Source organism: Euprymna scolopes, chromosome 3 (genome assembly GCF_053919585.1).
Source record: "Euprymna scolopes isolate OS-2025 chromosome 3, ASM5391958v1, whole genome shotgun sequence".
NCBI lineage: Eukaryota > Metazoa > Mollusca > Cephalopoda > Sepiida > Sepiolidae > Euprymna > Euprymna scolopes.
Genome location: NC_136484.1, coordinates 26,524,786 through 26,548,386, shown reverse-complemented (window position 1 = coordinate 26,548,386; position 23,601 = coordinate 26,524,786). Strand labels below are relative to the sequence as shown.

The 23,601-nt window shown below is 30.4% G+C and overlaps 1 protein-coding gene across 4 annotated transcripts in view; it reads right to left on the bottom strand.

The window, feature by feature from the left end:
• LOC145254222 (la-related protein 1-like) overlaps positions 1-23,202 on the bottom strand; it is a 93,579-nt gene extending 70,377 nt beyond the window's left edge. For 3 of the 4 annotated variants that reach the window (XM_080113006.1, XM_080113007.1, XM_080113009.1), the window contains exons 1-3: positions 22,097-23,162; positions 13,461-13,481; positions 336-391 (exon numbers count right to left, since the gene is read on the bottom strand). In XM_080113006.1, coding sequence (XP_079969132.1) covers positions 336-391; positions 13,461-13,481; positions 22,097-22,463 — 444 coding nt within the window. In that variant the 5' untranslated portion in view covers positions 22,464-23,162. Of the gene's footprint in view, positions 1-335; positions 392-13,460; positions 13,482-22,096 lie in introns of all 4 variants that reach the window. The other variant, XM_080113008.1, reaches the window with a different exon arrangement.
• Between the last annotated feature and the right edge of the window lie 399 nt (positions 23,203-23,601).

The following is a 23,601-nucleotide window of genomic DNA, read 5'->3' as shown; positions in this document are numbered from 1 at the left end:
AAGTCATACTTTACAAGTTTAATTTCAGACAGTACAAAAAAGTATGGTATAAAATATACAAAAGTCCTTTATTTAACCTTAGTGTTTGTTTTTAAAATATTTTCAATAATAAAATTAAAAGCTTTAGTTTCGATTATTTGAAAAATAGTTTAGCAATCATGTACACTGAAAAGAATTCAGATTGTCACAATGATATTAGGAAATCACTGGTTGTGTACCCACTTATTGCAGCATATGGGAATTTTTTTTTATTATTGCAAAGTCATGAAATGAATTCAATTTTCAAACTGAAAGTGTTAAACAAGCTTTTTCATTAAAAGTATAATTTTAGTTACCTTAACAAAATCAATTTTCTTTCCTTCAGGAGGAGCCTTCACAACTTTTGGTTCTTCTGAAATAAAAGTAGATATAAACCAAAATCCATTTTAATAGCAGGTTAATAAACTCTTTGGTATACAGTATAAACATGCATTAGCCAGCAAATCTTATTGAAATACTTTTAAAATTCCTGGACAAAAACAATATCCTGACCCCCAATCTGTAAAACGTTTTATAATAAAAATTATTATCTCAATCATATTGTCACCACAGAATCAATATGGTGGTAATAAATGAATTATAGTCTTAATCATAACAAAGGCAACTTGATCAACTTTGATTTCCGTAGTTCTGGGGTTGAGTTATGTTTGAAAATAATTCAATGTTAATTCTAATTGCTTGAACAAGTCATCTATTTCTGTATGCTGCTTCAACCACCATCTTATATTTCTTAATGAAACTGAACATTTAGAGAAAGAGTAACTCATCTAAATTGGTAGCATATCTACACACACCCTAAATTCACTATTCATTATCATATAGTGGAGTAGAAAGTGGAATTTGGGTTTACTTTTGTCAGCCTTATCACTCTTGCTTACCTTATTTTGTCCCTTGAATCCTCACATTCCATGAGTGATATTTCTGACAAAGAGGGAAGAATTACTGTTTTCTGGGCCCAAATCTATTCATCCTAACACTTATCATTGGTTAGTTTAATTTTATAACCTGGAAGTAGTATTTTTTTAAGCTCCTTGCATCAAGTGGCTTCATATCTTGTCTGTAGTATTTTTGCATATAACTCTACATTATCCATTTATAAGCAAACATTTTTAATCAAAGGATTTCTTAATAGATATAATCAGTTTATGACTTTTAGAATGAAATATGATAGTGGTTATAACGAAATGTGTCATGAATACACACAGTCAAGTGTTTTTAAAGAAAATTCTAATGATATGAAATTTATTCAGAAATATGGGAAAGAGCATGAGAAAATCTTATTGTATTGTTTCAATAAGATGAAATAATAAATGAACGCGTGTTCAGCTAATGTCACATTTCATAATACAGTTAATTTTTTTTTTCATATGCTGTTGCCACACACAATAAAAACATTTTAAAATTACATTTAAATCACATTTTAATTGTAAAAATAAGTTACTCACTTATCTACATTTTAACGTCCTACTAATATTGTTGATCATAAATGATGCTTAAAGTTCTGTTTTTTGGGGGTTTTTTTTAGAGGATGGCCGATTGTTTACATTTGTATTGGTCCGACTATTCTCATTTTGTACATTTATGCAATGTTTGTTGGATTAGTCTTTGACCGTCCTCAGTCTAATCCAACCGAAATGTTGCACAAATAACACTCAAGATGAGAATAGTCCAATCAACACAACATAAATGAAGCTTTGTTTTTGTTTTTACAAATATCTAAATTATTTATTGCAAAATAAAACCGATTTGTGACATTTATTAGGTGCATTTTTAAAAGTATTTTGTTTCATTTTCAAGTGATTGAGATTCCAAAAATGACAGTCTCAGGTCTGCTATATTGTGGTTGTCCTAACTTAAGCACTAATTGTGTTTTCAAACTAAAATGTTTTAAAATAAGTTAAAACACAAAAAACTTATCCAGGAATGTAGAAGAATAGATTACCTTGCTTTTGGTAGCATTTATTTATTATATAAATATTTATTATATACTTATTTCTTTTATAAATATTTCTTGACAACTTTCCTTTTGTTGTCTATACATGCCCTAATTTCATTTTATTTGAAATTGAGCTGCTAGCTGTGAAGACATTTTTTCAATAAGCAAGGTTTGCAATTGTGAATGAATAATTAAAGATTAAAAAAAAAAAAAAAAATCTTTTGCAAACAGATTTTACTCCAGTGGTAGTAGAGACTACTGGAGCCCCCACCCCCACACTTTGAGGAACAAACCCCAGTTAAAGGATGAGCCTTGCGAAGCAGAGTGGCTATTGCAGCATTTCTCATCAAGGACTTTTCCATCACTGATCAAAAGATAATAGCACTACCCCCTCCACATATTCTATCTAAGAAATAGATTAAAAATGTTACGATTACGAGCAATTTTATATTCATTTTTTGGATATAACTCTTTGGTTAATTCATTTTATTCTAAATAAATAGTTCTATAAGTGAAATCAACCACAATACACATCCAATTTAATATTTATATTTAAATATTATGATTTAAATCTTTTAGTGCTGCATAAGACCATGTAAATGGCAATCAGCATGAAGATACCTCTGTGTGAAAACTTAATGAAAATTGCTCCAGACAAAGCACGAAACCACTTTATGTCAGGAACTTGACTACTTCAATGTCAAAAACTAGCCAATGATAAGCCAGGAAATAATTCTTCCCCCTTTGTTAGAAACATCACCCATGGAATCCTATTCTTTATCTTTTCGCTTTGAAAAATCAAGGTCTGAAGATAAACTAGCTTGCATACTGCATTGAATAAGGAACCCATAACTGTTTGATTTTTGAGGTTTTAGTCAAAACAAACATTTTATGTAAATGGAAAGATTTTGTTCATCTTTCTATAAAGGAAAAAAAAAATGTATCGGCAGTGCTTATCACCTTTACCTACCCGATATATTGCTACCAAAATGAAATGGCTTCAACAGAAAAATTCTTTTCTAATTAATTTCAGACTATTTTGGAATAGCATGTCCTTAAGAATCTTTAGTAGGCATTTAGTAAATAGATGTAAAACTATTATAAAGTTCATTGGATTTTTTTTTTTTTTTTTTTTGTCAATCAGGTTGCCTAACCTCATGTTAAGAACGGCCTTCAGAATAAACACCCTTTACTGGTTGGACAAAGTTACACTTAATACCCGTTTACCTTACTCTAATAGCTATCATAAAAAAAAAATAAAAAAAAAAAAGTAATAATTACCCAAAGGACGAGATTAGCATTTTCAATATCACAATATCTTTGTAACAATCATTTGTTTAACCTTATATGTAGTAATGATTGCAGATTTCATTTATTGACTTTGCCTCTTCTGGCATTTTCAAGTTCGAGGTAAAGGTGCTGAAAGGGTTGTATTTTTTGTAAATATCTCTAGTCCTTTAAAAAGTATGCCCCACCACACACAGACTAAGAGCAATTAATAAACACCACGAGGAGTTTGTTAGTATTACAAACAATCACTTGTGAGCTGTGTCAGAGTAGGTTACAAATATACCAAACAGGAAATTTGTTCTGTACCAGTATTTATATACTTAACGGTTTGCTAAAGATCCTCTTAAGTAGCATCTTCATATTAGAGTACTACGAAACAATGGGACTGCAATAACTCAATGTAGAATGTATTATTAGTTTGATTACTGTTCGGCTTCAAAAAGGTGAAGACAGTTTTGGTTATCTTAGTATTTGAACACTATTCACAAAACTTGGTTAAAGTAAACTTGGAATTCAACCTTAATGGAATTTGCCATCAGAACAAGTGGCTACAGATCACTCAATCGTTAACTTCAAATCATCAGGGCTGTACAGCCTTTATAAGAGAAGTAGTAGTGATGAGGACGGAGCCAGCTCAAACCACCCTGGACAAATGGTTTTTCAGTAGTAGTGATTGTAAACTTCTATAACATCCAACCAGAAAAATATGGCATTGAATACATTTTATGTATTTTTACAAGGAAAGTAAACAAAAGTTTACTTAAAATAATGTAACTAATCATGTTAGGATTATAAAAGATAGTTTTAATTAATCTTGACAATTCAAATTGCAAGATTTTTACCAATTTTTACAGCAGATAAACCAGGGTTGTGAAGTTGGACTCAAAAATGCTTAGGAGTTTGAATCAATCTCAGAAATATCAAGCCATTCTGAAATCCTAGAAGTTGGACTGTATACCCAATTAAAGCCTTCTTGAATTATTTAATGTCAAAACAGACTATAAATGATCAGAAACAATTCACTTAAATTGATATTTTACTCCAAAATGATATGAGGATGTTCCTATTCCCCTTTTCTGATGTTATTGTTGCGTCGAAGCGAATTAAAGAGCAGATGATTCCATAGTTCATTTCAGTATCTCCGATCCATCACATCTACTCTAACTTATGCATCAGAATCTACAAATGACATAGCATTAAATGATGAAATAGGGTTGATATGTTGAAAAAAAAAACCATCTAACCAACAAAAATGTAACATTTACACTTTGTAAGAATTTTATATTTAGTAAGAATTTATATTTTAATAAAAAGGAAATCACAAAACCCAACACTTTTTCATACAAAATTACTCAGTTTATCTTGAAACATAATTTTGAAGACTTAAAAGAAACCAACAAAAACTTCAGAAATCTTAATAGCTATGTGTATATTCGGATAAAAATCAATTTACATACTGGTATGTGTTTGATGGCTTTTAGAAATAGACTTCCAATCTAATCTCTGGTTAAGTTTCTTTCAAAGTCATTTCCTTAATTGAAGCAAAATTTGTCTTTCCTGAAGCCAATACTAAGTTATAGTTAAGAGATGATCTCTGTACTCTTACTTGCTATTGAGAATTATTTGTGGTTTTTAAGATGGACATGCTCAGGACAAATTTTAAAATGTGGCTTTTTCTGCAGGGTAGGCAAGGAATCTTTCAAAATCCAAGATTAGTATTCATTCTATAGGACTGATGGCAGAGGTTTTACAACTGAACTGTTACAAGTTTCTACAACTTGTTGGGTCACAAAAGTCCATCATGAACAATTTTGCGCAAGAGATTCCAGTTACTCAGAAATTCCTTTTCTTTTTCGTAGGAAAATAGAGTTAGGTTTAACAGAATCGATTTCAATCTACTAACAAAGCAGACAGTCCTAAAATTTAGAGATAGGAACTATAATGATCAATAAAGTTTAAGACATTGAACATCAAAGCAAAATGATTTCAGTTCCCAAAGCTGAAATAGAGGGTTTAGGTTCATACCATTTACAAGTACTGATTAAATGACTGCAGTTAGATCTGATAGAATAATCAATTGCATTAATTAGATCATTCACTCAGATTCCTAATAAAACCTGCACCATTAGCCATAGTTGCATAGTTTATATAAATATCAGGTTGACAAGAAAGTTCTTGCTGAATTTTCAATTTTGATTTCAAGTTTGTTATACCTTTACTTAATACATCATTGTAAAGAGCATTTTTTGCTCTAATTGTTTAAATTACCATCGTTTTAAAACAGTTATGGCTTTCAGAATGTTGAATACAAGTTAAAAAAAAATAAAGCAAATTTGCACAATTTATTTCAATTGAAGCTAGGCCGAAAAGCTGGTGAAACAGCTTGCAATATCAAGAAAGCGTTTGACCCAGGAACTACTACTGAATGTCCAGCACAAGGGTGGTTTAAGAAATTTTGTGGCAGCGACAAGATTCTTGTGCATAGAGGTCAACCATTGGATGTTGACAACAATCAATTAAGAGCCTTAGTCAAAGCCAATTCATGCACAACTGTTCCAGAACTTGCTTTTGAATTAGACGTGTATATGTGGATTTCCAACCACTTGAGATTAGAAAGACAAAAAAAAAAAAAAAAAAAAAAAACTTGAGTGCCCCACAAATTGAACTAAAAGAAATGCTACTATGAAGTGTCATCTTTTACGCAACAAGAAAGACCAGTTTCTTAACCAGGTTGCGACTTGCGATGAAAAGTGGGTTCTTTACAGCAACCGGTGATGCTTAGCTCGGTGGTTAGACATCTATGAAGCTCCATGACACTTCCAAAGCCAGAATCGCATCAAAAGAAGGTAATGTTGACTATTTAGTGGTCTGCGACTCATCTCATTCATTAGTTTTTGTTTTTGTTTTTTTAATGCAGGCTAAATCATTACGGTGGTGAAGTACTGTCAACAAATGGATGAAATGCATCAGAAACTTTAACATCCAGTATTAGTCAACAGAAAAGAAAAACAATTCTCCCCCACGAAAATGCCCAATCACACGTTGCTAAACTGATCCTGCAGAAGTTGAACGAATTGGGCTACGAAACTGCCTCATTCGCAATACTCTCCAGACCTGTTACCACTTTCTCAAACATCTTGACAACTGTGAGAAATGCTCCAAAAACCTAAGCAATATCAAGAACACCTTCCGCAACTTTGTCGCCACCAGAACGCAAGATTTTTATGTTACTGGCATAAATACACTTGTTTTGCATTGGCAAAAAGTGTTTATTCTGATAATGCTTATTTCGATCAATAAATTTTTATTTAAACCAAGATATATTCATTGGAATTTAAAAGTTAAAATCCGCAAGAACTTTGTCAACCTAATACAAGTGGAAAAAATTTGATTAGCAAATGTTACAAGGTATTAAAACGCATTAGTTTTGTTTTAAAATGGTTTTGTTTAAAACTAGTTTTTCAGTAATTAACATGTATTGACCAGTTATATAAATTCCAGCTGGCCTGAACAGTGTGTAAATATTTTTAAATGCATCTGTAACTATTTGCCGACGTAGAAGCAAAGAATCAGTGTTAACTTAAAATATAAAAGTTTGACAGTAATTGATAAACTTAAAATGCTTACAATATACATTGTATGTGAACAGTATATTTAAGTAGAGAAACCTGGGCCCAACTCTCTTCCTGATCTACATTAATGATCTCCCAAAACAAATAATCCATGCTGATGACACGACCATCTATGGTAACACATCAAAGGCTATAAATGACAAAGTTCTGATCTTGAGCGCGTGGTACAATGGGGGAAGAGGTGGATGGTTACTTTTAATGCATTTAAAACCACGCTTTATCTTTACATCAACGCTCTGATCCCCATCTGGCATCAATTGAAATGGATGGCTCTCGTCTTGGGAAGGCTCCATGTTTTGACAAGCTTCTGGGATTAACCTTTACTCCTGATCTGAAATGGAACACATACATCAAATCTGTTGCCAAGGTCACTGGAAAAATGGTTGAGATCTTTTTACTGCTCCGGTAGATATCTCACTGCTGATGCAATTCTCTATCAAGGATGGAGTACTGCTGCCATATCTGGGCAGGAGCTGCTAAAAACAGCCTATCCTGCCTTGACAGAGTACAAAATAAGACTTCGTAGCCTAATGGGGGATGCCCTTTTCTTTTCTCTGCAACCTCTCTCCCACAGAAGGGACGTTGCGAGCCAGTCGTTTTATTATTTCCATAGGAACTGCTCGTCTGAGCTCCAATCCCTGCCCCCCCCACCAATCTTTCATGATAAACACCAGTCTAGCTGAAACCACTGTCAGTAATTCTCCCCACTCTTTATCTGTGCCTAAATCAAAACAGATTCCATGAACAAAGCTTCTTTCTTAGAAGTGCACGCTTGTGGAACTGTCTTCCGTTTCCCTGTTTCCCACCTGACTACAACTTGGATGTCTTAAAGTCCAACATAAGTTCCTGTTGAACTGCCACCTTACAGCACTATCAGCTCTCCATTACTAGCGATTACTACGATATTATCCCATTGATTACCGTACATGCAATAATTTTATCCCTGAGTGGCCTCCGGGCCTTGATAAATGGTAACTTCCTTGTAAAAAAAAAAAAAAAACCTCTGTCAATTTTTGAACAGTTAAAACAAACTAGATTTTTCCCTCGGATAACTTTCCATCTGTGCAAATCTGCAATTTGTGCATAACTGAGGTAGTCATAAAATTATGTCACTTTGCTTAGTAATAACTTCTGTTATGTAATTACTGGAATATTTAATTATGTGTACCTGCCGACTTTAACAGATGTTGAATCTGACAGACAATTGTTGAGCATTGTATACGAATAAAAATCGTTTAGCTTACACTTTAAGGGAATTTACCAGCTTAACATATACAGTAGAGATAGTCCGTTTCTCAGAGTTTTGTGATTAACTAGGTACGGGCAAAATGAATGCCGATGCTCAAAATTGTATAAACATTTTGACCTCTTAAAAATTCACCAAAAATCAGGAAATTAACCAATTTTAATGAAATTTTCAGTATTTATCAAATAATGATCAGAATATAATGAATGAAATATTTTTATTTAAATCTGAGTGGAAATTTATTTTATTTAAACAAAAAATACCTTTACTAAAATTATGGTTTTCAGTAGTAAATAAAAAAAAACGCAAGAATTTATTTTTGCTTTTTTTATATAAATAAAGCATCGTAATTTGTAACAATAAAAAAGTTTTTACAGGAACATTGTGAAAAAAAGCCCCTAAAGTCTGTATTAATGAATGATAACTAAGAAAAATGAATTTCTCGAACTACCGATATCATTAAATTAAGCATTGTTTATTTAAATTTTCACACAAAAATTACAAAAATATTTCTACCTTTTTTTTTAAATTACACATTTCGCATAATTTTTATATGCATGATTTTAATAATTTCCTTGCTTGCAATACTGTGAAACTTTCGGCGTAAGAACTTTAATATCAAACAATTAAAAAATTTTAAAACGAACATAAAAAATAAATTAAAAATGATACAAACGTTCAGAATATGAATGTATGGATGCACGTTTGGGGGGGGGGGAAATCTGACAACCCTACTTCATTTTACTATCATGACTTCATTTTGAAACCGTTTTGATTGGCCGAAATTTTGGGCCTCCTTATAATCGTTTACAAAATTTTAGTTTGCATTTTTGGCGAATGGTAAATTACTTGCTTTTTGAGGGCTAATTAAGTTATTTTTGCACAAAGGTGTTTTTTTTTTTTTTTTACTTAATTCAATATCTTAGGACTTTACTTACTAATTATCTTTGAAATAGACCCAGAAAATTAATATCTTTTAGAGGATTTTTACAATGAATTTATTTAACTTCAAAATTTAGCTGAATTAGTTAGCTCGCCGTGAAAACATTTTTCGTAACTTTTTTTTTACGTGTACCAATATTTTTTTCATCTAGGAAATTAACTTTAGTCTCTAATCTTTCAAATACAATCAAAAAGTAGTCGGAAACCTACAAAAAATTATGATATATCAGCTTTCAAAACTGTCCCCCATTTTTGCCCATACCTATGATTAACAGCTTTTTCATAATTGTTTCAATAAACATTTCCAGTTTAGAAGATTAATCTGGTCTTTGAACAAGGACTAAAATGTAATAAGTGTTCTATGCAAATTTTGAGGTTAGCATCTGAAACAATACTTTTTAGTAAATATGCTCATATAATGAACATATTTTCTAGATTACGGCACATGCTGACATCTTGAAAATACTAGCATACCGATTCGTTTATGGTTTTTTTCTTCAGATTTCATATGTAAAAATAGATGTTAATTCCAAAAGGAATGTAATAATTTATCGCAATCTGTTTCCCCACATGAATTTCACCATTTGCCCTGTTCTGCTCCGTTACAATGGGAATGTTTTTTTTCCCCTCCAATCCGGAGTGTCACCATACATTAAAACAAACCTTGCATCTAATTATTCTTGCGGGGGAGACGAGTAAATAGAAACAATTTCAGAAAAATACTAGTAATAATATATTTTGGAGGAACATTGGATTTTTGTAAGATTCATCTTAGTTATAAGGTTTGATTCCATTCAATTTGAGAGATTATAGGAGGCTACATGATCGACTAATGTTAGACACTTTTTTCAGTTGACATTTAGATGTGTCAGAAACTAACCTTACAAATGCATGAAATATATTGAATAATTCGACCCGTCTTTCCAAGCTAATAACTACTTGAAAAATGTAATTCAAACCCTAATTTTTTTTCAAAAAAAAAAAAAAAAAAAAAAAAAAAAAAAAGTTTTAAACTTCGGACTTTACAGGTAAATTTCTAAAAAAAAAAAAAAAAAAAAAAAAAAAAATACACTTATAAATTTGAATATATTATTGATTGATCTTTTCAATTTGTGATATATAAAACTTTGGTGCGTAAATTAATTATTTACTTTTTAATAGACATTTCAAAATGGGGGACGTGAATTAAAAAAAAAAAAAAAACGTTTGTCGAAATTATATTCGGTTTATTGGAAAGAACATTTCACATTGACACTGAAAATATCGTAAAATTGAATCAATAGAAAAATTGAGATTTTTAAAGTTTAAAAATACTTAGCTCGTAAAATTCAATTGATTTCATTAGTTTTTTTAAAAAATAAAATATTTCTTACTTTTTATACAACTTTAGTTCATTTTGGAAGTATAATCCATAAAGAAAAACAACCCACTTTTAAAGGAAAAAGATGTTTTTTTTAATATTTTATTCGCAGTTTCGTCTCAAAAATTCTGATGCGCCTAGTTGACAGTAGTGTATTAAACTACAAGACGTTTTAAAGTTAAAACACAAACAACTACTGCACTAGCAGTATCAGAATTTTTGTAGGAATTTTTGACACCCCTAACACGAAACTGCGAATACAATATAAAAATCTCGTAATTTCTGTTAAAAGTGGGTTATTTATTTTCTTTATGGATTATACTTCCAAAATAAACTATTACAGTTGTTTTAAAAGTAATAAAAATATTTTTTTTTTTTTTTAAAACAGTAATGAATTTTCCGAACTCAATATTTTTCAATTTTTAAACTCAATATTTTTAAATTTTAAAAATCTATCAAAATTTTTCTATTGATTCTATTTTTACGATATTTTCAGGGTCAATGTGAAATTTTATGTTCTTTCCAATAAACCGAATATAATATTTTAGACAAACGTTTTTTTTTAAATTCACGCCCCCCCCAAGTGTCACCCATTTTCAACTTTCTCTTAAAAAGTAAATAATTTATGTCGTGGAGTTTTATATATCACAAATTGAAGAGAAAAGGTCAATAAATAATATATTCAAATTTAAAACAAAAAAAAAAAATCGCTTTTTTAGAAATTTACCTGTAAAGTCCGAAGTTTAAAACCTTATTTTATAAGAACACATTGTTTCTTTTTTGTCTTTTTTTTTTTTTAATGAAACCTTGGTCCTTGCTCCTTTAATTGAAAAAAAAATTAGGGCTTGAATTACATTTTTCGAGGAGTTATAAGCTTAGAAAGATAGGGGGTCGAATAATTCACGCCTCTCATTTTGAAATGTCTATTAAAAAGTAAATAATTTATGTCGTGGAGTTTTATATATCACAAATTGAAGAGAAAAGGTCAATAAATAATATATTCAAATTTAAAACAAAAAAACAAATCGCTTTTTTTTTAGAAATTTACCTGTAAAGTCCGAAGTTTAAAACCTTTTAAAAAAAAAAAAAAAAAAAAAAAAAAAAAAACACATTGTTTTTTTTTTTTAATAAAACCTTGGTCCTTGCTCCTTTAATTGAAAAAAAAAAAAATTAGGGCTTGAATTACATTTTTCGAGGAGTTATAAGCTTGGAAAGATGGGGTGGAATTATTCACTATTTTCACGAAATTTCTGACATTGCTACTACTGCACTAGCAGTATCAGAATTTTTGTAGGAATTTTTGACACCCCTAACACGAAACTGCGAATACAATATAAAAATCTCGTAATTTCTCTGTTAAAAGTGGGTTATTTATTTTCTTTATGGATTATACTTCCAAAATAAACTATTACAGTTGTTTTAAAAGTAATAAAAATATTTTTATTTTTTTTTTAAACAGTAATGAATTTTCCGAACTCAATATTTTTCAATTTTTAAACTCAATATTTTTAAATTTTAAAAATCTATCAAAATTTTTCTATTGATTCTATTTTTACGATATTTTCAGGGTCAATGTGAAATTTTATGTTCTTTCCAATAAACCGAATATAATATTTTAGACAAACGTTTTTTTTAAATTCACGCCCCCCCCCCCATTTTCAACTTTCTCTTAAAAAGTAAATAATTTATGTTTAATAGGTTTATATATCACAAATTGAAGAGAAAAGGTCAATAAATAATATATTCAAATTTAAAACAAAAAAAAAAATCAGTTTTTTAGAAATTTACCTGTAAAGTCCGAAGTTTAAAACCTTATTTTATAAGAACACATTTTTTCTTTGTCTTTTTTTTTTTTTTTTTTTAATGAAACCTTGGTCCTTGCTCCTTTAATTGAAAAAAAAATTAGGGCTTGAATTACATTTTTCGAGGAGTTATAAGCTTAGAAAGATAGGGGGTCGAATAATTTACGCCTCTCATTTTGAAATGTCTATTAAAAAGTAAATAATTAATTTATGTTTAATAGTTTTATATATCACAAATTGAAGAGAAATGGTCAATAAATAATATATTCAAATTTAAAACAAAAAAAAAATCAGTTTTTTAGAAATTTACCTGTAAAGTCCGAAGTTTAAAACCTTTTTAAAAAAAAAAAACACATTGTTTTGTTTTTGTTTTTTTTTTTAAATAAAACCTTGGTCCTTACTCCTTTAATTGAAAAAAAAAATTAGGGCTTGAATTACATTTTTCGAGGAGTTATAAGCTTGGAAAGATGGGGTGGAATTATTCACTATTTTCACGAAATTTCTGACACTGCTACTACTGCACATAAAGAATCTTAAAAAGATCTCTCGTTTGGAATATCTGAGTTAGTAGGTGAGGTGAGTGTTTTGCATCCGGTAGGTAGGATGCCCCATCCCAGCTTGAACAAACTAAAAAAATGTTTTTGTCCGTAAATAATTTTAAAGTTAAAATGATGCAACTTCAAAGTTCAATCTAAATAATAACTGAAAATTTTTTAATGTACGTACTGTCATAGAACGAAATTGTTATATTCTTTTATATTCTAAAAATAACGTAAATTGATAAAGTAGTTTAAAAAAAAAAAAAAAAAAAAAAAAAAAAGACAAAGCGAATATATTGTGTCTCGGTCCACTATCTTTAAAAATCATCACCGGTTACCCCCCCCCCTTAACTCCTAAAAGGGGAGGAAAAAAAAATAAATAAAATAAACCGTAAAATTTTATTTTCTTAAATGTTTTTAAATTACTTGATCAATTTACGTGATTTTCGGAATATGACATTTTCATTCAGTACGTACAAAGATTATGCATTTTTTTCTTTTAATAAGTTTAACCAACTTTAAACTTGCATCATTAAAACTTACAAAATTGAAATGACCAAAAGGTCTTACTATTTACGATAAATAAAAACAAGGAGGGGGACAAACATTTTAGAGTATGACTCATACAGTACACGTGTGACGTGCGCCAAATAATTAAAAAATCTTTCACGTACCTTTTATCTTTGGTTCTAATTCTGAAATTAGAAAGAAAAATGTTAAGAATTTTGATAATATTTTTTTAATAGGTAAATTATCTTCAAGACATTAGCACAAAATTGAAATAAGAACGAAAAATCAAAAGCTGCAAAATTAAAGTCATCTACTTAATTGTCATGTCAGGTACGAAAAGTGGTTAAACAAAGGCAAGATCAGGTATAACTGGATAAATTTTTAGTATTTTTTTTACTTCAAAATGTTTATTCGGTTCGAAAAACAAGTAGCGTTACAGGAGAACAAAAATAGCCGCAATTTGACTCTTGAGATTATTTGAACTTAAAAATAAAAATGAAACAAAATACTTGTAGAAACCCACTAAATAAATATTACCGTGACATTTATTGGGTGGGTGTAAAGTAAAATGTTTTAAAGTACAAACACTCAAAACTTATCCCGCTAGGTAGAAGAGCAACTTATTTTGCCTTTGATATTTTTTTTTTTTTTTTTACATTTACTATCACGACTTCACGATCCATTGAGATGCCATAAAGACGGACTGCAGTTACCTCCCTTGACTTCGTGCAATTTCTTGGTTTCGTTTAAGTTCAGGCTGTTTACTAAATGGTTGCATAGGATTCACTTCCATTTCGCGAGGACAGTTCCGTTTCACGTTAAATGCTTTGAAAAAGTCCCTTCTGATTAATGTTTACCAATTTAAAAATAAAAACGATCTTGACCGTTTTTCAAAACAGCATTTTTTTTTTTTTAAATCCTGACCTTTTCAGAATATGTATAAGGGTTCGCACAAAACTGAAGTAAATCCTTTGTAAACAATCACAAACTGAAGTCGAACAAAGCCGTCAGCTATTGTCATTAATAATTATTTTTTAATTTTTTTTTTTTTTTTTTGTAATTTTTGGATATTTAACTAGTTTCAAAACAAACAGATACCATTGGTTCGAGTTCAATATTCCCATTTTCGATCTTATTCCGAAAAAGCAGTAAGCACTAAAGAAACATTTGAACTTTATTGAAACTTGTTTACAAAATCTATTCATAAACATACAATTTTCAATTTGGGCTCACCTTTGACATTCCTCGTCAGCTCATCTGATATATATAAATGCCCTAAAAAAGTAAATTTTTATTAATGTTCAGTTTTAAAATATTTTCTTATTCTGAAAAACACCCAAGTTATTTTGCATATTTTAAAACTGGTAAACATTAATCAGAAGTAACTTTTCCAGGGCATCCATATATACATTAGATCAGCTGACGGAGAATGTCAAACAGACGGAACTTAATGAAAGCCGAAATTTGTTACAGTATTTTTTAACTAAGTTTTGATAAATAACTTAGTTTTTATAATTAGTTTTTACTTTTTTAAAAAGGAGTTTAAAAGTAAAAACTAACGTTTAATTAAGGTTACCTAAAATGGGAATAGCTTCCAAAATTAAAGAGTTTTAAAGCACAAAAACCGTTTTCTAAAAGGCATAATATCGTTTAAAAAATTAGGATTTGTTTACAAAGAAACGAAACCGTTTTCTAGTCAATTCAATTTCGTGACTTTCCATATTCGCAAAAAATTAATGTTACCAAAGGCAAGCGAACGTACATTTGTACAAGTTTTAAATAAAGGTAGTATAAGCCTGTAGAGTTAGAAGAAGAAGAAAAAAAAAAAAAAAAAAAGTGGTCTGTAGGTACCTCCAACGTCCGCCAGTTTTAACTCCCCTCCCTGTATGTAACACGATGTAACTAATTTATCATCGTAACTTTTTTGGGGTTTGTATTACTGTACACACAGATTCGAAAAAGTTGTCAAAAAACAAATATATAACAAATAAATGTTATCAAAGGCAAGATAAGTTACTTTTATACCAAACTGGATATATTTTTCGTGTTTTTATTCAATGTAACATGTTTATTCAGCTCGAAAACCATAGTGTTTACCGATGTATTGGAACATTCAAGATGGCGTCTGATTCTCTCTTTAACACGGTAAGTTTGGGAAAAGGTGTTAAAAATAAAAACCGGTTAAAATACTGTTAAAAACTCGCTCAATATATGTTACCGTGACATAGGTTGACATATATTCGGCGGGTTTTTAATAGTATTCCTTCTAGTTTTTTTATTTATAACACCTTTTCCCAAACTTACGGTGTTAAAGAGGGTGTGAGACGCCATCTTGAATTTTCCAATACATCGGTAAACACTGTTTTTCGAGCTGAATAAATGTTATATTGAATAAAAAACACAAAAAATATATCCGGTTAGGTAGAAAAGTAACTTATCTTGCCTTTGATAACATTTATTTGTTATATTTGTTTTTTGACAACTTTTTCGAATCTATGTGTACAGTAATACAAACCCTCTTTTTTTTACTATTTAAAAGAAGCTTAAAATAAACTAATATTTTTGGTGCTTCTACCCTTTATTGCCGAAATTGGAGACGCCGTTTTTTTTGTTTTTGTTTTTTCACGCACTTGCTAGGGGAGACATTATGGCCGAACGATTGCTTCCGGAAAGGGAAATAATAAATTTACTAAAATTAACAGTTATTACTTCCGGAAACGTTAACGTAAACTAAAATTATCATTTATTACTTCCAGAAACTTGGTAAACCGATATTACTGGAGAAAATTAATCTTGACAATTAAAAAAAAAAAAAAAAAAAAAATGTTTTAAATCATTTGTTCGGAAAAAAAAAAAAAAACTATTTTATAAAAGTCCAATGTTGCTTTAAAAGTAAATAAAGTGAAAGAGAACATATCCGTAATTGTTTAATTGGAAATGTTTCGGAGAATGGGAAAGTTTTTCATTGGAAATTTTTTTTTAATAATTATTATTAAAAACAGAAAATTGAAATGACATATTCATAATAGTTTAAACTGGGCGAGCGCCATTTGAAGACCAAAACATTAGTTTTTTTGTTTGTTTATTTTTTCGTTTGTGCGTGTGTATTTAAAAAAAAAAATTTTTTTTTTTTTCGAACGAATAAATAATTTTAAACATTTTTTTTGAATTGTCAAGATTAATTTTCTCCAGTAATATCGGTTTTCCAAGTTTCTGGAAGTAATAAATGTTAATTTTGGTAAATTTATTCTTTCCCTTTCCGGAAGCAATCGTTCCGCCATATAATGATGTCTCCCCTAGATTTGTATAGCAAGTGCGTGAAAAAAAATGGCGTCTCCAATTTCGGCAATAAAGTGTAGAAGCACCATATTTTTTTCATAGCTTACAAAAATAATGAAAATGCGAGACAAATCGTGTTTACATTATCGACGCATTAAAACAACATTCCTATGTAGTAACGTGTTTTAAGCCGTTGTTGACACCTATCATAGGTCCTATGTTTTAAAAATCTAGCAAAAATCAAATAGTCATATTTACCTGAAATTTTCGATACTTATTCATTATTAAATAAACTTATATATTAAAAGTAGGTTTCGTTAAATATATTAGAGGATTTTTTTATAGGTGTTCTACCTCCATTTCATGTTACGAAAACTGAAAATAAATGTAACTGTAAGTCGATAAAAATTTCAACATTTTTTAAAGCTGGAAAGATCAAATAAATAGTTATATATGTATAAAATCCCCATCATTTTTTTCACTTACCTCAAAGTTGTAAATAAAATTGGACATAAAATCATTAATATGTTACAAAAAAATAAAATGAACAATTTTTCTTGATTTTTTTTTCTCGGTAACAATTTGAATTACAACAAAACCGAATTCTAAAAAATAACTTTTAAAAAGCTTTAAATGATATTAAATTCAATTACGCGATATGAAGTTTAAACCGATTTTTTATATAACAGGTTTCCAATATTAAATATATTCATGACTCGAGATAATCAACATTGCAAAAGAAAAAAAAAATTCGTTTCGATTTGATTTAAAATGACAGGTTGAAATCAACGTTTGCGCTTTTTTTCAAAAATATACGGAAGTCTGTAAAGGGCAAGCCTTTGTGGATACATGTATCAACAGAACAGGTTAAAATTTTATCGTCTGTCTAGTCCGTTATTAAAAATCTATTTGCTTTACAAAAAAGTCTTATATTATTTTTTTTTTTTTTTTTTAATTTTTTATTCAGTAATTTCTGATAAATTTATCGTTTAATGAATAAATTTTGAATTCTTTGCGAGCTTTTTTCTTATATCTTCAAATCCCCAACACGGACTAGTTTTTCGTAATATGAGAATTTTTTTTGTGAACTTATACAGTGTATGCACTTATTTTACCGTTCTAAAATAACGATAGTAAAATAACGTTATTTGCAAATGAATTTTATAGTGCTAATGCTCTTCCATAGAAATTACAATAAACACTCGAACGGAGGACGTGTTTTGTTTAAAATGATGACGTAGTACACAAGTTTGGAGGTACCTAGAGTTCATGTTGCTTTTTAGGTTTTGTTAGTGGCGCACGAGAAAATTACATTTATTTACATTTTGAATAAAGTTTAACTTTGTTTTGTTTTTGCCAGTTCAAAATTCAAAGGTTCACAAAGATATCAGCCATTTGTTTTCTATAAATAGAAGTGGGGGGGGGGGGGGTTGAGGTAAATAAGAATTACTCCACCCTCGAAAATCCCTTTAAAATTACCACTCGTCTAGGTTTTCGGGGTCGCTGAAAAGGAAAATAACGTTTAAAATTACGGCAAACGAGTAGTTTCCAAGATATGAAGAAAACTTACTTTTTAAAAAGTGGGGGATCACTTCGCCATAATAATTTAACGTAAAATGAGCACCCACTTTGTGGCCACTATTTTTTTCATGGTGGTAGTGGGAGGGGGCTTTCTTTCCACCCTTTAAAATTACCACTAACGGTTAAAATTCCAAGAAACAAGTAGTTTCCAAGATATGAAGAAATGAACTCACTGTATGGTCATTTTTTTTTTTTTTTTTTTTTTTTTTTTAGGTTTGTTTGGAGCAGAAGAGAAGACCTGTTTAATATTTTACAAAAATTCTGTTTACATTTGGTGGGAGGCGGGGTGTTGTGGCCGCCACAACACCACTCCCCTCCCATCAAATGTAAACAGACTTTTTGTAAAATAAACAGTTCTGCTCGGATAATGTCGGCGCGTTACTTACTTAAAACGATTAATTAAACTGCATAAGTACCTGTTAAAACTATACAAGTTCTATAATTGAATATCCCCCTCCAAAAAAGAACGAAAAACAAACCGGCAGCCCCCCCCCCCCAAAAAAAAAGTGAGTGCATTTCTTCATACCTTGGAAACTACTTGTTTCTTGGAATTTTAAAGAATTTTCCGAGGGTGGAAAGAAAGCACTCCCACCCCCACCAACAACGAAAAAAAAAAAAAAAAAAAAATGTTGGCCATAAAGTGGGTGCTCATTTTACGTTAAATTATAGAAAAGTGATTCCCCACTTTTTTAAAAGTAACATTTATTCATATCTTGGAAACTACTCGTTTGCCGTAATGTTTTTGTTCTCAGCGACCCCTAAACCCTATAAGAGTAGTAATTTAAAAGGATTTTTCGAGGGTGGAGTAATTCTTTACATTTACCGTCTTTGAAAATAATGAATTTTAAAACTGACCAAGTCATTTTTCGAATTAAGTTTAGACAAAAGTAACATGGTAATCTTCCAGAACAAGAGAAAAATTTTTCACGCAACGCATCCCCTTTTTAATAAAAAAAAAGGGGAAAAAAGGGGTTTGTATTAATGTACACAGATTCGAAAAAGTTATCAAAAAACAAATATATGACAAATGTTATCAAAGGCAAGATAAGTTACTTTTCTACCTAACTGGATATATTTGTGTTTTTATTCAGTGTAACATTTATTCAACTCGAAAAACAGTGTTTACCGATGTATTGGAAAATTCAAGATGGCGTCTCACACCCTCTTTAACACCGTAAGTTTGGGAAAAGGTGTTATAAATAAAAAATAAAAAAAAAACTATGCAAAATACTATTAAAAACCCGCCGAATATATGTCAACCTATGTCACGGTAACATATATTGAGCGAGTTTTTAACAGGTTTTTATTTTTAACACCTTTTCCTAAACTTACCGTGTTAAAGAGAGAATCAGACGCCATCTTGAATGTTCCAATACATCGGTAAACACTATGGTTTTCGAGCTGAATAAACGTTACATTGAATAAAAACACGAAAAATGTATCCAGTTTGGTAGAAAAGTAACTTATCTTGCCTTTAATAACATTTATTTGTTATATATTTGTTTTTTGACAACTTTTTCGAATCTATGTGTACAGTAATACAAACCCCAAAAAAGGTTGTTTGATTGGAATAAGTGTTAATTTTTACATAAAGTAAAGAAAAAAAACTAAAAACTACTTTTAGGTATTTCAGTTTTTATTTAACAGAAAATGATAATTTTCTCCCCTTGCAAAAAAAAAAAAAAAAAAAAAAAAAAAAAAAAAAAAAAAAGCAAACAGAACGGCGTAATTTGTCGAATATTTGTTTAAAAGAAAAACACTAAGGGATAAAATAAATTTTGAAATACACCGTGTTCTAGAGTGGAGGAAAACAAATAAGAAAAAGTGAATGGAATCTTTGAAAAGACAAAAAAGAGTAGAGTGGTTTACAGTTAGTCTTGTCTGACAAGGTCACTCGGAAGTGACCCGGGAATGAGGTGGATTTCATAAACCCAAAAGTGTGATAGTATTGCATCAGTTAAATTAAATTGTAAAACTATTCATTAAATTAAGATTAGAACAGCGTTTGCGTAATCTTTTTAAAGACGCAGGAATTTTCAATATACAAAAAATAAAAATAAAAATAAAAAGGTAAAACATCGTTAAAAACAAAAGGAAAAGACAAGAATATACTTGTAGCACGAGTTATTTTGTCAGCATAAAACTAATGCACACGTGTCCAATCGTATAGTAGGGGAGGAAAGGGGGGATGAAATCAAACGCTGAATAGGTTTTCAAAAACAATTTCTAAGAAATGCCAAATGGTAAAATAATTTAACATAAAACCAAGTCTATAAGCAATTAATTTATCCAGTCTTTCTATACATTTTTTAAAGTATTTTAACAATACGTAAATGAATTTGAAAATATTAGATTGATCACATGTCGCTTTTCATACTACGTATATACATTCCAGGTGAATTGGGTCAGTTTAGTGTAACGACTTTAAAAAGCATGAATGAATTAAAATTTGGAACCAAATAGATTTTTTTTCAATTCTAAGAATACAGCCATTTGGTAAAGATACCTTTAGATGTAAATAAGGAGGGCTTTGGTTATATTTATGGTTAATATAAAAAAAAAAAACTACCAGCCAATATAAAAGTTCACCTTTAGAAGTCAGCTCAAATTCATTCAACAGTCTACTCATGCTGTAAAAAAAAAAAAAAAAAAAAAAAAAAAAACCTGCTAAGTGACTAAAAATGAGTTAAAGAGCTTCAATGGTAGTTAATTGAACAATTGAAGACTTGAAGTGAAGACTAAAAGTAAAATTCTTCAAATAGTTTTCCTTTTTAGGCTTTTAGGCAAGGGAGGAAAAGCAGTTGTTTGCTAAGATGGATTCTGGGAAGACAAGTTGTAATAAAAAAAAAAATGATCGTCTATTAAAATAATTTCAGCAAATGACATCTGACCTTGGAAATTCTCACTTCTATTTTCGGTGCTAGTGCACTTACTGATCCGCGCTAATTTTTAAGTCGTATTTACCAAGTTTAAAGTTTTGTTTTTTTATTCAATTGTAAGGTTAAAGTATAGAATAGGTACAAAACACCCTCCCCATGTTAAGAATGGCTTTTTAAATAATGACATTATTTCAGCACAGATCAATAAGTGCACTAGTACTCCATTTTCAATGGAACTATGGGTATTATATGATTATATATCAAATAAGTGATGTAAATTCGCTACAATTCTCAACTGCAAGCGCAGAGCACTAGGATTAGTAAAACTTAAATGCAATTAAAATAAAAAATTAAAACGAAAGCTAGTTTATCTGAAAGACCAATTAAAATGCTAATTCAATAATTAAAACTATATCTGTTGATATTTAACACTTAGGAGCAATAAGGCAAGTCTTAAAATTGGGTGTGATAACACGTGGTATTATCCAGCATGGAAGACTAGCTTGACCTGAAAGAGATTTTGGGGCCACCTAAAAGTCTATTTTCATAAACAATTGTTTATTGCTAATTCAGTAATTAAATAGTTTAAATTGGGTTATTAGAATGCTTCCATAATTAATCGGGGGCGGGGTGGGGGAGGAAGTTAAAATTTAAAATGCTCAGTAGTAATTAAAAAAAAAAAAAAAGAAAAAAAGTTGAATACAACTTTAAAATTTTTTCGGGACAAGATCAAAGTGTAGTATCTGTTCTTCAGATGCTGCATTTCTATTTCTTGTTCTCTTTCGGTGGAGGAGAAATCCTTCACGACTGAGAATTTTTATTTTTGTACCTTTCTCCACGTTAAAAAAACGACCCTGGTGTCTGTCTAACTGTCCCGTGGGGAGGCATAGTAAATAGGTACAATTAATATACTTTAGTTGAAATCACGCGTATGGAATATTAAAGTTCCGTGACTTGGATATAATTTAAGAGATAACATATGGACAAGTGTACAGTACAGATTGCAAAAAAAAAAAAAAAAAAAAAAAAAAAAAAAAAAAAAGGGAAATAAATTTACTTACCCACTGGTGTGGGTGTAGGCTGTTTATTATTCCCACCTTTGCCTTTATTCCATGGATTGTGTTTTGGTAAGGGTGCCTCGACGTATGTCTTGTTGTCGAACATTTTCGTTTCGACGACACGTGTCGACGTTTGTGGCTGCTTAGAGTCCACCTTGGCGAGCTTCTTATCTTCTGGACTGGCATTATTACCATTGGTATTATTATTATTTGAAACCTGAAGTGTCGGGCTGCTATTTTCGCTTTTTGATTTTTTAGAGACTAATTGGTCATTAATGCCTTTTTGCTGGCTATTGCAGTCCGTAGAAACCGCTACCGTCGAGGCAGTCGTAGTTGTTGTTGTTGTCTGAGAGGAGACTTTTGTCGCCATATTGAACCAGAGTTGACTTGACTAACGAGGAAATATTAAAATGGATTCTTTTTTTTTTTCCAAATACTTTTTAAAATAAAGTAAATTAAAATTAAGCCACAATTAATATAAATGTGCTAATAAAATATAAGAACTCAAGTTCGTAATATTAAAAATATATAAGATCCTCCGATCGGGTGATGCCTGTTTTTTCTTTTTTCTTTCTTCCAAATCCAAGTTTAGTAGAAGGTTCGTTAAAATATTGTTTTTCAGTCAGGGAAATGCTTCGATGTAGAAAAAAAAATCCAGGTATCCCTTAGTTATCCAAAATATCCATCGAGTATAATCGAAATAAATGCTGGTGCATTCTCAGCCGTTTTCTCATATATGTTTAGCCATGATAGAACGTTTAGCGAGTAGACGCCACGATGATGGCTAAAAAAAAAAAAAAAGAAAAAAAAAGTTTCTTATATTGAGTGTTAATTTTTTTTTTAGTAGACTTCCTCTTCTGTTGTTACAAAGTCTGAATTAAAATTGGAAATAACAACAGCGACCACTGAAGTAATGGTCTACGAGGCGACTACTAATTTGTGGCCGCCACACAAAAGCTTTCGGTCTACTAAAGCCACTCAGCTCAATGGCGTCGTATAGTTACTAAAGTCTCCCGTCAGCGCACATGTCGCCATTATAGAAGGAGGTTAAGCGCATGCGCAAAAAAGTGGTCACATGATCGGCCAGTTGGCAAAACCTCGTTCTTCTCGTGTGAGTTGCGAACGGGAACTCAATGGCCGTCAATATAATTATTTTATTTATTATTTTGTTTTGCTCAAAATAACATTTTTCTGAGATTTTATATCCGTTTTTTTAAATTATTTTTTTATGTTTATAAATAAAGTTTCTTTTCGGGATGTTGAGACAGATTAATCTAATAACCAGGACAAAGTAGTAAATAGCCTTCAACAAGGGAGGGTGTTCCTGATCTTACCACGACAACTACTACACACTACATCAACCCTGTCAGTTCTGCCGTAATGGAGCATTTTTCTATTCAGTTTTAAGAGACCATCGTGCCAGGCATTGCCTCCTCCGAAAATAATTATTCCATTTTCAGTCGTTTGAGGCGGTTTGACCCAGGCATCCAGAGTGCACAATTTTCAGC